Source organism: Periplaneta americana, chromosome 8 (assembly GCF_040183065.1).
Source record: "Periplaneta americana isolate PAMFEO1 chromosome 8, P.americana_PAMFEO1_priV1, whole genome shotgun sequence".
Taxonomy (NCBI): Eukaryota; Metazoa; Arthropoda; class Insecta; order Blattodea; family Blattidae; genus Periplaneta; species Periplaneta americana.
Window position 1 is genome coordinate 111,983,442 of NC_091124.1, and position 13,743 is coordinate 111,997,184.

The 13,743-nt window shown below is 34.8% G+C and overlaps 1 protein-coding gene across 7 annotated transcripts in view; it reads right to left on the reverse strand.

The window, feature by feature from the left end:
- LOC138704946 (protein transport protein Sec16A-like) overlaps nt 1–13,743 on the reverse strand; it is a 572,743-nt gene that overhangs the window by 377,534 nt on the left and 181,466 nt on the right. For all 7 annotated transcript variants that reach the window (XR_011333490.1, XR_011333489.1, XM_069833405.1 and 4 more), the window contains one exon: nt 1,888–2,026. Coding sequence is in view for 5 of the 7 variants with exons in the window: in XM_069833405.1 (XP_069689506.1) it covers nt 1,888–2,026 (139 nt within the window). In the remaining 2 variants the exon portion in view is untranslated. The remainder of the gene's footprint in view (nt 1–1,887; nt 2,027–13,743) is intronic.

A 13,743-nucleotide genomic window follows, 5' to 3' on the forward strand; every position in this document is an offset into this window, starting at 1 on the left:
TGTTTGAGATGAAGGTGTATGTCAGAGACTATTGATAGAATAGCTGCTTTGAAGTCTCATAATATAACTGCATTCTTACATTTATTGATGTGAAATAGAAGATTCCTGAGACTTTCACTTATTGCAATGATTTCTCCATCAAAACTTGCTGTTCCATATCCAAAAGATCTATAAAGTGAGAAGAGACAGCACATTACACCTGCACCTGCACCTTGTTCACTGGAGATTAAGGATCTGTCGATGTATAAATGAAGCCAGTTTTGTAGAGGATACCTAATATTAACTGTCTCTAAAGACAATTGTTTCATTATTTCAGTGTTTACTTCTGATTTCAATATTTCTTCTGTTAAGTTTCTATATTTAATAGAGTTAAAGGGTTTGGTTTAATTTGTAAGTTTTCTTTTAAATTCGCGATGTTGATTTTATGTTTTAATTCTTGAACAATGGATATGAAACTTTTTTGAGGTTTTAATCTACAGAGAGGATTGTATGAATGCCAATTATTTCCTGGTAATCTGATAAGTTTTCCATACTGAATCAGTGCTTTTTCTTCTATTGCCATTTTGATGCTGTTAATGTTAGTGAGGAATCTCACAGAATCTTTTGGAGTTGTTTTGATTCCACCAGTAATGAGTCTGAGAGCTTGGTTTTGAACATGTTCTATTTCGTTTGTGAAAGGTGAAGTAATTAAAATTTCTCTGCAGTATGTGTCAGCACTAGCTGTATAAACATTTTGTATGTAGTGTTCAAAGTATTTCTAGAGCATCCCCAGTTCTTTCCTGCTAGTCTTTTCAGAAGGGAGAATCTTTTACGAGCTTTTTCAGAAATATATTTCAAATGGTTGTTCCATGTTAACTTACTGTCGAAAATAACTCCAAGATATTTGGATTCATAAGTTCTAGGAAGGTGTTGGCTATTGTATTGGATATTGAATTCTCTTTCTTTTTCACCAAGTGAAAATATTTGGTAGTTACTTTTTCTCAAATTGAGTGTCATCAAATTTGATGTGTTCCGTTGATGTAGTTGATTTAGAGCTTTAAGAGCAGAATTTTGAATTTTATCTCTATGTCTGTGAGATCCGGAAGTTCACAAAACTATAAATTAAATTGTTAATTATGGTATTTGTTTAATGCAACATCACAATAATTAATTCTTGAGATGTTTGACTGAAATTAAATATTTTTCAGACTGTGTTAAGAATAGAAATTTAACTAAGAATAAATGGCAGATTAAACTTGTGTTTATTTCCGTTTCTTTGCAAATTACCCATGAGAATGGATAATATATTGGAAAAGGGAAGAATGTCCACCAACTTCAAAAGAGGATAAATTCAAAAATATTTATCGAATGCATTGAAATGACTTACCATACAGTATTGGAAAGTTAATTCTACATTGTGCCACTGTCACTCATTCTGTGACACAGTACATGAGTATAGACCACCAAAGGGGAAAAGAAAGGTAGAACTTAAACTGAGAAGGATTCAATCCAGCATCGGAACTTGAATCCGGTGTGACTTAGTGGATAAAGCATAACCACGGAGAGCTGGAAACCCAGGTTCGAATCCCAGTACCGAAGAGAATTTTTCTCAGTTCTACCCATTCTTCACCATATGGTAATGCAGAATTCTTGCACGGAAATATCATATGTACTTCGATACATCATAGTAATTAGTTCAAGTTTCTATTGTATCACAAAACTATAGGAACAATATTGTAAGTGTTAATCAGTTTTTCTTAGTTTTTTCTAAACACAGGGGAATGGACATATTTCCATTTTTCAGTCAGTAATTCAATTATTCTTCCACTTCCTCTCAGGTTTTTATCAGTAAGGGTCAGAACTTTCACAAAAATTATTCATTACAATAATTGTCATAATACTACTTACCCCATTCTGTCTCAGCAAGAGAATAAGTAATCTCCAGAGGAGAGCCAATGACTCACGGTCTAAAAGATCCAGATCTCGCTCTGCTTTTTTCAGTTTTCTTGTGCAGAAATTAATAACCGAATTTTTATGTGTAACTCCTCTGTAAAATACAGTACAAGAATAATTATTAATACCAAACAATCACACCCATTTCAAAAAGTGAGAAAATTTTTTACTTCTAATTTAAATGAAATAGGCAATCGATATTAATCTCTAATTTATTACATATACTCAAGAAGAATCAGAATTCAAAAAGAATGGATATTCAATATAGCTTAAAGAAGATGAAGAAGAAAAAGAAGAAGAAGAAGAAGAAGAAGAAGAAGAAGAAGAAGAAAAGGTGGACGAAATTGGACAAATTATTAAGTCACTGAGTCACTCATTCATTCTTTCGTATTCTTCTTACTCCGCTTTCATCATCATTTTATTTTGTACAAATGTTGGGTAATTTGCTAGGAGATGTCGTTACACATAGGTCAGTTTTACATTAATTCTAAACATCTTTAGAATGACTTGCTGCTTGTGGACCGTCCCGAACCCCGACCTCCACCCCTAAGAATGCCAGTCCTTATGCACCCGTCAGTCAAGGCCTACTGACATAAATAAAATCAATTAACAATAGATATCTCAGTCATGACAACCTCATAATTTATCTTATCAATTGCATAATCGATCTTGCTACGTACAACATAATTATAACTGATTTTCTTTGCTTTTTAACTCATCATATTAAACAGAGAAATGGAATAACTTCACAAAAGTGCACAAGGCACAAATTAATAAATATATCACGCTTAATAAATTAAATTTACACAATTCTACTCAGTAAACAATTCATATACAAAAAAAAAAAACTGTGGTTCCAAAGCAAAAAATGAATGTCAGTTTTGAAGACATGAGATTTTGCGATGTGTGTTTAGGGTTGCCAACTCTGGTAAATAAAATTATTGGCGACTTTACACATGCAGCAAATTTATATGAATAAAAGTAACTTCGTATATCAAGTATGAGTTCGACTAAGGAAACAGTTCCTTTTTATTGAACTGTATATATACTGATACTGATGACATCTGATATGAGGTTACTTATGTTCTGAGTACTATAGGGAATTAAAAAACAGCCCTGAAAACGCCTTTGAATTATGCTATGGAGTAGTAGAAAGTAGATGTGATCACTGGGAGAGCTGAAAACCCACCCAACTGGCACAACATACGTACCTTACTTATATACCAAAATCCTCGTCCGTGAATGAAGAAGACAGCCATATTTCGTCAAGTACTCGATGTCTGTGTTCGGTCGAAAGAAGGAGCATTTCAAGCACTACTTAGCCGAGTACATATTCAAAGCAAACTTCCGCAGGTCCTCCCTGTTGTGCAAGTTCTACAAAAGGGCAGCACTGCTCTAACCACCACAATCATAAATGATAAGTATTACCATAAACCGAACCCAACCTAACCTCTCATAATACCACACACCTAATCTAACCTAACCCTACTTAACCTAACCTTTGAGAATATGACACACCTAATCTCACCTAACATAACCTCATATAATACTACACACCACACCATACCTCACTTAACCTAACCTCTTTCACATAATGTTACACACTGAATCTAACCTAACCTAACCCCATATAATACTATATATCTAAACTAACCTTTCATAAAATGCTACACACCTAATGTAACCTAACCTTTCATATAATGCTACACACCTAACCTAACCTAGCATTTCATATAATGCTATGCACCTAATCTAACCTAACCTTTCATATAATGCTACACACCTAAATCTAACCCAACATAACCTGATATATAAGATACATAAAATATTTTGGGTAGGTTTACAGCAGCTTTTGCAGTGATGACAGTGTCCCTGGAATGGCGTACTACAATTTGAAAGTATACTTATGAAGTAATGAAATAATTAAAGTACGATCATTTGATCCAGAGAACTTTTTTTTTTTGGTTCAAGGATAATTCGTTTAACATGCAACCGTATTTAAATAATTTTATTAAAACACGATCACTTTTTGTCCAGGTAGCATAGGCTACATTTCAGTGCAAGGATAATTCCTTTAATATGCTTCTTAAATAGATACTGTATCCATTATATCAGCTTTCATCAGTACAGCACACCCTCAGGCTAGCGTCTTTTACCCGTGGATAAGAGATGCACTAGCGTGATCCGTGGATGCTGGTGGTATGCTTTCTCCCTCTCCCTTCTGCATGATGGTGCATATTCTGATACACTTCTTATCCGTTACCTATTTCAGCAAGTGCTGACGACCACTGCAATATACAATAATTTTGTCCAGGGTAATCTCTTTTGGTACAAGGATGTTTTATGTAACATGTTTCTAAATTAGTCTTTTAAATACTGGTACATTCTCTAATAAATAACTGAAACAAAATGAATATAGGATATGGGTTGAGCAAAGACGTTGTAGTTATATATCTAGACATACAATTGGCGCTGGTGTCATGTACAAATTTGAAACCTCTCGCGCAGGTTCGCGCGATGCCATGTTTTGGGAGCACGAATGATTCTTTCTATAAAGCATTGGGTATATAGGCGTTATCTTAGTGGATTTCCTCCTTCACTGTAATATAACTAAACTTATTTACGTATTTTATAACGTATAATATAAAATAACAGAAGTAAATCTAAATATTGTAACTAAGCATTGTTTTAAATATAAACACCTTATATTGCTCATAAATAGACTTATTAGTTTATTTCTATTTCCTATGACCGAATACATGGAATATTTTACTTATGTTTTTTTTTATATATGTTAGAAAATACGTAAATAATTTATTTAAATTAGATTACAAAGAGAGGGATGTCCGCTAAAAATGTCTATATACCCAATGGTATTTTCCAAACACCTAACACACTGTAATAATCCTCAGTGTTTTGAGAATCAGAGGCGATATGACTCTTCTACTGCAGGCATTGATTGCAATTCCCTCATTCTTACATCATTCTCAATGACACAATATTGTCAAAATGTGATTGTATTCATTGCTGGCTTAGTTGTTAAACCATTAATAAAAATATGGTGTAATAAATCTAAAGACTCAATTTATGGTACGTAGCCTACCAGCAGTAAACAGAATCTCTCTTATTTTTTTAACGAAAGAATAATGGGAGTCTTGTCATACCATCATCTGAGATTATAGAAATATGCCGCTTAAGTGAAAGAGCGATTATACAGGTGTTGACAGTTCAATGGCATATTACCACCCACTCTTACATCGTGTGAAAACAATGTGCTCTAGAAGTAGAACACTTGTACAATCTTTCTACACTTATAGGAACATATTTTAGAAAATGGATTCCAGATTCCTCCCGAGAATCATATTTTAAAATTGTTAAACTGACCATAAAAGTACATAAAGGTCTACTAACGTAGCTCAGTGGGCTAAGGACTGTCGGTCCGGAGTCGCACTCGGTCGCGGTTTCGATTCCCGCTGATTTCCTGGTTGGGTTTTTTCTTATATCTCCAACCGTAAGGTGAATGTCAGGTAATCTATGGCGGATCCTTGGCCTCGTCTCGCCAAATATCATCTCGCTATCATCAATACCATCGATGCTAAATAATCTAGTAGTTGATACAGCGTCATTAAATAACCAAATAAAAGAAAGTACTACATAAAGAGAAGATTTTAGCACACAGCTTAAGGTTACCAGTACAACACGACTTTACATAAAAATGTTGTAAGACAATATTTAACGCAGTGAATAATAATAATAATAATAATAATAATAATAATAATAATAATAATAATAATAACAATAATAAATCAATAGGCAAGATGTTCTGTACACTAGGCCTGAGTTCTATTATACGACTAATTGATTAATTCATGCATGTAACGTTTATTTCATTCTAGAGCTGTGATAATAAGCTATTGCACGGTAGGCCTACTTATATTTATAACTAAAACATTAGGTACGTGTTTCTATTTTACAGGTGTAGGCCTATATTATGTGATACGGAAGCGAATAAATATTGTTCATTTCTCGTCCACATCAAAGCAAACGTGTTTACAATGTAGGCCTAATTTAACGTCTTACAAAGGCAGTGTTTTGTTAATAATAGTTAATACTAATAATTTTCTTTTTATCTGAACTATTACTACAATATGCATTTGTATTTCTGTTTGCCCTATATGTTGCCAAATAACTATACAACATCTTTAGTTAAGGTATCAAATTGTTACAGTTTTCTTTCGTTTCATGTCAAACTAACAGTAACTAAGCATGATTATGTATTTAACGTGGTCGCTTTAAATGTTAATAAGATTTTTTTTTCAATTTATTCATTCAGATTGATTTATAAGAGACACCAAACATATATATTAAACATTCAGCATTGTTAGCCGTTGCTAACCGATGCTTCTCCCAAAGCATGGCGGCGGACGCAAGCTTCAATTTGTCCCTACTCTAAACTTCTGCGCAGCCTCGGCTGTAGGGGCTCGGGGTTGAGTACGAAATTATTATTATTTTTTATTCTTTGGAGCATCATTGTTTATGTAAATAACAACAAAAAAAACTAACATGTCACATGACATTATTTTAAGAAATACAGGAAACAAGCAGGAATAATATTCACCATTCTTAATGATCTTGGGATAGAAAAAAAAAAGCACAGAATAGCAATCACATACAAATGTGCGTGTAATAGACAGTATGCAAAGTATCTGCGATTAATTATTTCAAAACAATGTGAATATAGCATGGATTGTGTAGGAAAATAATTTATGTTGCCCACATTGTTCATCATTGTTAACTTACAAAAACAAATTAAAATTAACATGGAACATAAACACTATTTGAAGAAAGATAGGAAACAAGTAATATTCATCGTTCTTAATGATCTTTGGATGGAAAATAACAATGAATACATACAAGTGAGCCTATAAAAAAACAGTAAGTAGAATCATATTTGATTAATAAGCTTAAATTACTCCAGGTTTAGTGTAAGAGTGACCTATATCTAGCGACGTCTTCTAGCTAATTACAAACACATATTGAAAAAAAAAAATGTTTTAAAAAGAATTGAATATCAATTACATGGAATCTAATCAATGAAAATGCAACAGATCAAAAGCTCAAGCCTTAAAATTAGATAATAAAGAAATTTTTCTGACATGATAGCAGAACTCAATACAATACTTTACAATCATACCAGTACCCTGAATAAGCAAGCATTATGTAATTTTATATATTAATTAACAAACAATTTCACGTTGGATATAAACCAATAAATCAGGTAACATTTTACATCTGTGGGTATGTGTGTGTATGACACATACACAATGCTTAGAAAGATCACATACGGCACAATAAAATTTTCATATAATTATCACAAAATAGTCTCCATGCTAATGAACTTTAACACTATGCTATTTTTACCTATGACGACTCAGAAGAAACAAACAGGAAATAAACTGGAGAACACACAATGAGGTTTCTTCGATTTCTAAAAAAAATTCTTAGACAAAACTTTCATACATCAGATGAGAAGCCATTCTCACATTTAAAAATATTTGTTGAAAACAAAAGCCATTCAATGCCATGGAATTCAAAATGAACACAGAACTTCTGCATTGCTACATTCAAAGGATTGAGTATACATATTCTACCTCCAATGCACCTGTTGTTCACACCACCCAAATATACAAGAGCATCAAAACAATCTCTTAACTCACAATTGCTAAATTCAATATGTACACTCCCTGATTCAATGATACGACCATCATGGGAATGGAATCCTTCAACGTGTTACTCAACCTAACCAGGTAAAGCTAACAAACAACGGAACAAATGCAGGACAACTATCTCCTTAGGATCGAAACTTTAAAACCTAATCATCTTCACTCAACGTAAAAATTTCAATGAAGGTAACACATGGGTCATTCCATACAAAATTTTGAGACTCAGCAGGTTATGTTTCGTATGTTTCTTATATTCCAGTAAATGATTATCCTAATAATAAGTGACTAAATGGCAAATTTTAGGACTCATATCATTTAACAGCTATAGAAGAGGGAGAGAAACATTACTGCACATGTAAGACATTTTTAAAAGTGTAACAATTAGCAGATACTTGATCTTAATAAAAGAAAATGAGGTACCACGATAAAGATAAATATAATCACTATTAATTTCCACTGAGTTAATAGGAATAGTCTCAATAAAGGTGAAAATTTGAAAAACAAATTACAAATATTATAATAATTACAAATCAAAGCTTTTATTTTCATAACTGTATTTTTTTAGATAAAGATAATTTGATTAATGTTTTGCTATTCAAGTGTCATAATGGGGTATTTTAAAGGTCGGAAGTAATGAAACAATCTATGCCGCAGTTATTCGTGAATAAAAATCATTATTGCTTGCTCTGCAATTCAATGACAAGATCATGTGCTGGGAACCCCAGTGTTTATCAGTTTCAGTTGAAGGTCAGGCAACAGTTTTGTTTAGTGTGTGCGCTCACAAAACTCTGTGTAATAGCCATAGCTATAGTTAATTTCATTGAATAAGGTATTTAATTATTCCCTAAGTGTCTGAAAAGTCGGAATGCTTTATGGTGCTGTAATCCTTTCGAACTTTCAAAGCATACAAAACAAGTGGGTAAGAGAAAGATACAGATGAAATGCGTACAAAGATTCCACATGTCATAGTAAGATATCGAAAATGAGTGACAATATTCCTCTTGAAGATAATCTGCAAGAAAGAGAAGTGGGAAAATCTAGCAGTGAAGAATAGTATTTACTTGAAAGTAAGGAAGAAGCAAGTGTTAGTAAATTAAATGAACTATTAACCTCATTCAGTCATAGTCCAGTTAAGAAACTTAAACTTACACGAAGTTATATGCACAAAAAAAGCTAGTGCTGTGAATGAAGTGGTAAATGAGATTTTTAATGTTTCTAGTGAGACGAATGATGGAAGTGAAATTATTTGTCAGTTTAAAGGAAAATTGTTAAGTGTTAAAACTGCAAATGAAAAATACCTAATTTCAACCTGTCTCCTAAAATGTTGGAACGAACATAAAATTTGGAGTCTCTCCTTATGTGGAGTACATTGCAAGGCAACAAAGGCGAAAAAAGCACTTTGTCAGTTCCAGGTAGGAAATATCAAAAGCAGCTTTCTGACGATTTAGTTAAACTAGTAAAAGATGTCTATAAAGATGATGATATAAGTAGAATCATGGCTAGAATGTAAGACACGAAATCTGTCTAAGAAGGAAATAAAAATATTAATTTAAGGAAGCTGTATAAAGAATTTAAAAATAGACATCCAACTCTCAAAATCAGTTTCTCAATTTTTGCATCTCTTTCAAAGAAGCATTGCGAGTTGGTCAAGGTAACAGGTAAACATAATGTTCGCATATGCACGATATGCGAAAACACAAAGTTAACGTTGATGAGTGTACAAAAAAAAAACCACCCTCCACCTTAAAAAAATGTGCTTTACTTAAAAGACTCAGAAACCCACTTCATAAGCAAACATATTATTCAGTATGCGACATCATGTTACCATGGAAACAAAATGTTGACAGAGAATGGTAACTCAAATAGTTTCACCTAAAATACTGTATACAGAGTGATTCAGACCACCTTTACAGTAACAGTAATTTTTTTTTTTTCAGAAACTAGTGCATTAAAATTATGGAGACAAAAATATTTATAACCAAACCACATGTGAACTTTACTTGAGCTTGATTTCATCAATCAGCTCTAACAGAAAGTACGGTCAATGGCATATCACTTTAAAATTTCAAATGGGAGTTGGGGTTAAATAGGGTACCATTTGATAGAGCTCTTCAAAACAAACAACTTTCATAGAAATGTTTTGATTAATTCTTACTCTTTCAATGAGAAAATGTACGGAAAGGCAATGGGTGATTTGGACCACCTGTAAGTAATTTATTTTGGAAACTAATGCATTGAAATTTTCGAGACAAAAATATTTATATCTAAGGCACATGTGAACTTTCACTTGAGCTTGATTTCATCGATCAGCCCCAATAGGAAGTAGAGTCACTGACATATCACTTTCAAATTTCAAATGAAAGTCAGGTCAAATAGAGTACCATTTGATAGAGCTCTTCAAAACAAACAACTTATTAATTCCTACTCTTTCAATGAGAAAATGTACGACAAGTCAATGCCATTAATATTGAGAAATGTTACAAGAAGAAAATATAAACAAGCTAAGTCCATTTAATGTTGACATAGTACACACGCACAATTACCTGGCTGAGTGTAGACCTGATGGCCGGCAGCACCGTCGAGGAGTGAATACAAGTAAATTACTCCTTCTCCTTTGCTCACCCAGCAGCGTTTCCTTCAGTCACCGCAATACAGTACCTACAGTATGTACGGCCAGGTCTACATGTACAATGCACTAAGCCAGGTAATAAGTTCAGGTGGAATTGCCCAACAATGTAGGCCTACATTAAAAAGGAAGTGTTTTATTTTCTCTGTACCTACGTGGGAGGTGCGTCCATAAAGTAACTTTCCCACTCATCCCACAACTAGCAAAACATATGTTGTGCAAACCGACTGCGTGTACGTGATACAGTAATGTCCTGGCGCATGCACTAGCTTTGTGGCATTGGTTGAAGATGGACGCTCATATTCCAGCTCCTGCCGCGTGTGAAGCGTGATCAGTGATAAAGATTTTGAATGCACAGGGTATAGCGCCGACTGAAATTTATCATCAGCTGTACCAGGTCTATGGGCCTAACATCATGAGCAAACAGATGGTGCGTTGCTGCTGTAGACAATATTTTCAGCAGGACGCCAAAATGTGCATGACAAGGAGCGCAGTGGGAGGCCAACCATCATCACAGATGACCTTATAAAGCAACGCACCAACTGCTTGCTCATGATGTTAGGCCCATAGACCTGGCACAGCTGACGATAAATTTCAATCAGCGCTATGCACTGTGCATTCAAAAACTTTATCACTGATCGCACTTCACGCACAGTGGGAGCTGGAATAGGAGCGTCCATCTTCAACCAATGCCACGAAGCTACTGAGAGCACTCGGGAAGTTCCGCTAGTGCATGCGCCATGCCAGGACATTACTCTATCACATACATGCAGTCGCTTCACGCAACATATGGTTTGCTAGCTGTGGGACGAGTGGGAAATTTACTTTATGGACACGCCTCGTATGTACATTTTTCAAGTTTCGTAATTACTTTTGTGACTAATAAAATAAATACCTAAAAGTTAAGAGTGATTACAAATATCTTCTACGTACTACAAACAGTAATAGTTTACACAAATCAAGAAGGTTTTGATATGTTGATGATATTGGGCGAATCTCGTAGAAACTTCCAGGCTGCCAAACATCTGTACACGCAAAGTGCTCATCAATCTTGCAATGTTTTCATGCGTCTTGCAGCTCGTGTACAAGAAACTGCATCCTAACCATAATCAAAATAGATGTAACAAACATCCTGTACAAGACGAGATATCAGCTGATGTCATTGCTGCCATTCTTGTCAATCCTCACGACTCGACCAGGAGAATTGCTAGGAAATCTGATATTAGTCAGAAAACGATGTGGAGGGTTCTGAATGGCAGTAAATACCATCCTTACCACATCAGTATGCACCAGCAGCATGAAGGAGAAGATTTTCAGAGTTTTGTGGTTTTCTGTAATTGGTTGTCAGGTAAAACCATCTGATTCACTGCAGTATTCTCTGCACAGATAAGCGACATTCAAGAGCAATGGTGATGTCAATATCCATAATGCTCACTACTGGTCTCAAGTCAATCCTCTCTGGCTGAGAGAAATGGACAACCAGCATAGGTGGAGTGTCAATGTCTGGTGTGGTATCTTCGGACACTGAATCATTGAAACTTATTTCTTTGAAGGTACTCTGAATAGTTCATGTATCCTGACTTCCTAAAGAACATTCTCAACAAGCTTTTGGAGGTCGTACCATGGCAACACGAGCAGTAATGTGGCTTCAGCAGTATGGTTGCCTAGCTCATTTCTCTTTGGTGGCACGTGATACAGCCAATCAGCTCTTCCTGGGAGATGGATTAGGAGATGCGGTTCTGTAGCATGGCCAGCACTATCTCCTGACTTGAATCCTTTGGATTTCTACCTGACTTGAATCCTTTGGATTTCTATCTTTGGGGATGGTTAAAAAACATCGTCTATGAAGATCGTCCCACAACAAGAGATGACATAAAACAGCGAATCCGAGAGACCTGCCAGTCACTTGACCACGCCGAAGTGTTAGGATCCACTGACAGTGTTAGAAGAGTACAGGAGTGTGCTGCTGAATGGCAGACAGTTTGAACATTTATAAAAATTAATGGAATTGTGCCAGTCTTTCAGTAACATGTCAACATTAATTGTCTTGTTTACATTTTCGTTTTGTAACATTTCTCAATATTGATGACATTGTCTTTTTTTACATTCTCTCATTGAAAGAATAGGAATTGATCAAAATGTTTCTTATGAAAGTTGTTTGTTTTAAAGAGCTCTATCAAATTTACCCTATTTGACCCTGACTCCCATTTGAAATTTTAAAGTGATACACCACTGACCCTACTTCCTGTTAGAGCTGATTGATGAAATCAAGCTCAAGTGAAAGTTCACATGTGATTTAGTTATAAATATTTTTGTCTCCAAAAATTTTAATGCACTAGTTTCCGAAATAAATGGCTGTTACGGGTGGTCTGAATCACCCTGTATATTTATTAGCACAAGATAAAATTATGGAGGCAAGGCCTGTCCTGTGACCTTATCATGTACCGTGGCTATTATAACCAATGGGTATGGACGGGGATGATAGGTTTTAGTCTGAGATGAACTTCCATGTTGGTAGAGTTGTATAATATTAACCATCACGAAATAAATTCTCTTTCTGATAGCTCATTCTTTCCCCTCTCACACAGTTCACATGTCAAGTCTCGCCTCCTCATCTATACATCTGAATAGGTGAAGTGGCACCTGAATAGCCAACCTTCATGGGTTAAAACATTTCCAAACCGACAGTGTGCTATCCCTAACTCCTATGTTCTTTCAATTTATTGAATACAGTAGAGGAGACAAGATCTGTCCTGTGACCTTATCGTGTGCTGTGGCTGTATCACCAATGGGTATGATGGGGGAAGATAGGTTTTAGTCTGAGATGAACTTCCATGTCGGTAGATTGATACAATATTAACCATCAAGAAACGAACTCTTTTCCTGATAGCTCATTTTTTCCCCTCTCACACAGCTCACATGCCAAGTCCCACCTCCTCATCTGTACTTGAAGTGTAGTAGCTTATGAACAAATGTTGTGTGTAGATGGAAGTTGATGTTTCTGAGTGACATTGAACAGCATGACAGAAGCTATAGCAGGTCCAAAAAAAGTCCTCCAAAAAACTGTGATATCAATATTTTTTTTTATAAAAACCTGATTTAAATGTGGAAGAATGAAATTTGCTTCTGCTGTATCATATCATCACAAAATTATAAAAGAATCATTTCCACACAGATTTTGACATTTAATAATGCTAACATAAATGTAATGTTACCAACAATGGCGTTATTTATAGCCTTGTTTTCGAGCCCTAATGTGCTAGAACTTAAAGTATTGTTGTGTTATCGATGTTTAGCATTAATGTGAACATTCTCTGTGAAGATTCTGAAAAGATTTATGAGAAAAGTACGCATAAGAATGCCACTAAGCCCTGAAGATTCAGTAATAGCAGTCACACCTGTAAACGAAGGCTGCAGCTACCACTAAGTTGGTGAGATCCTGGATATATCTCACAGTAGTAT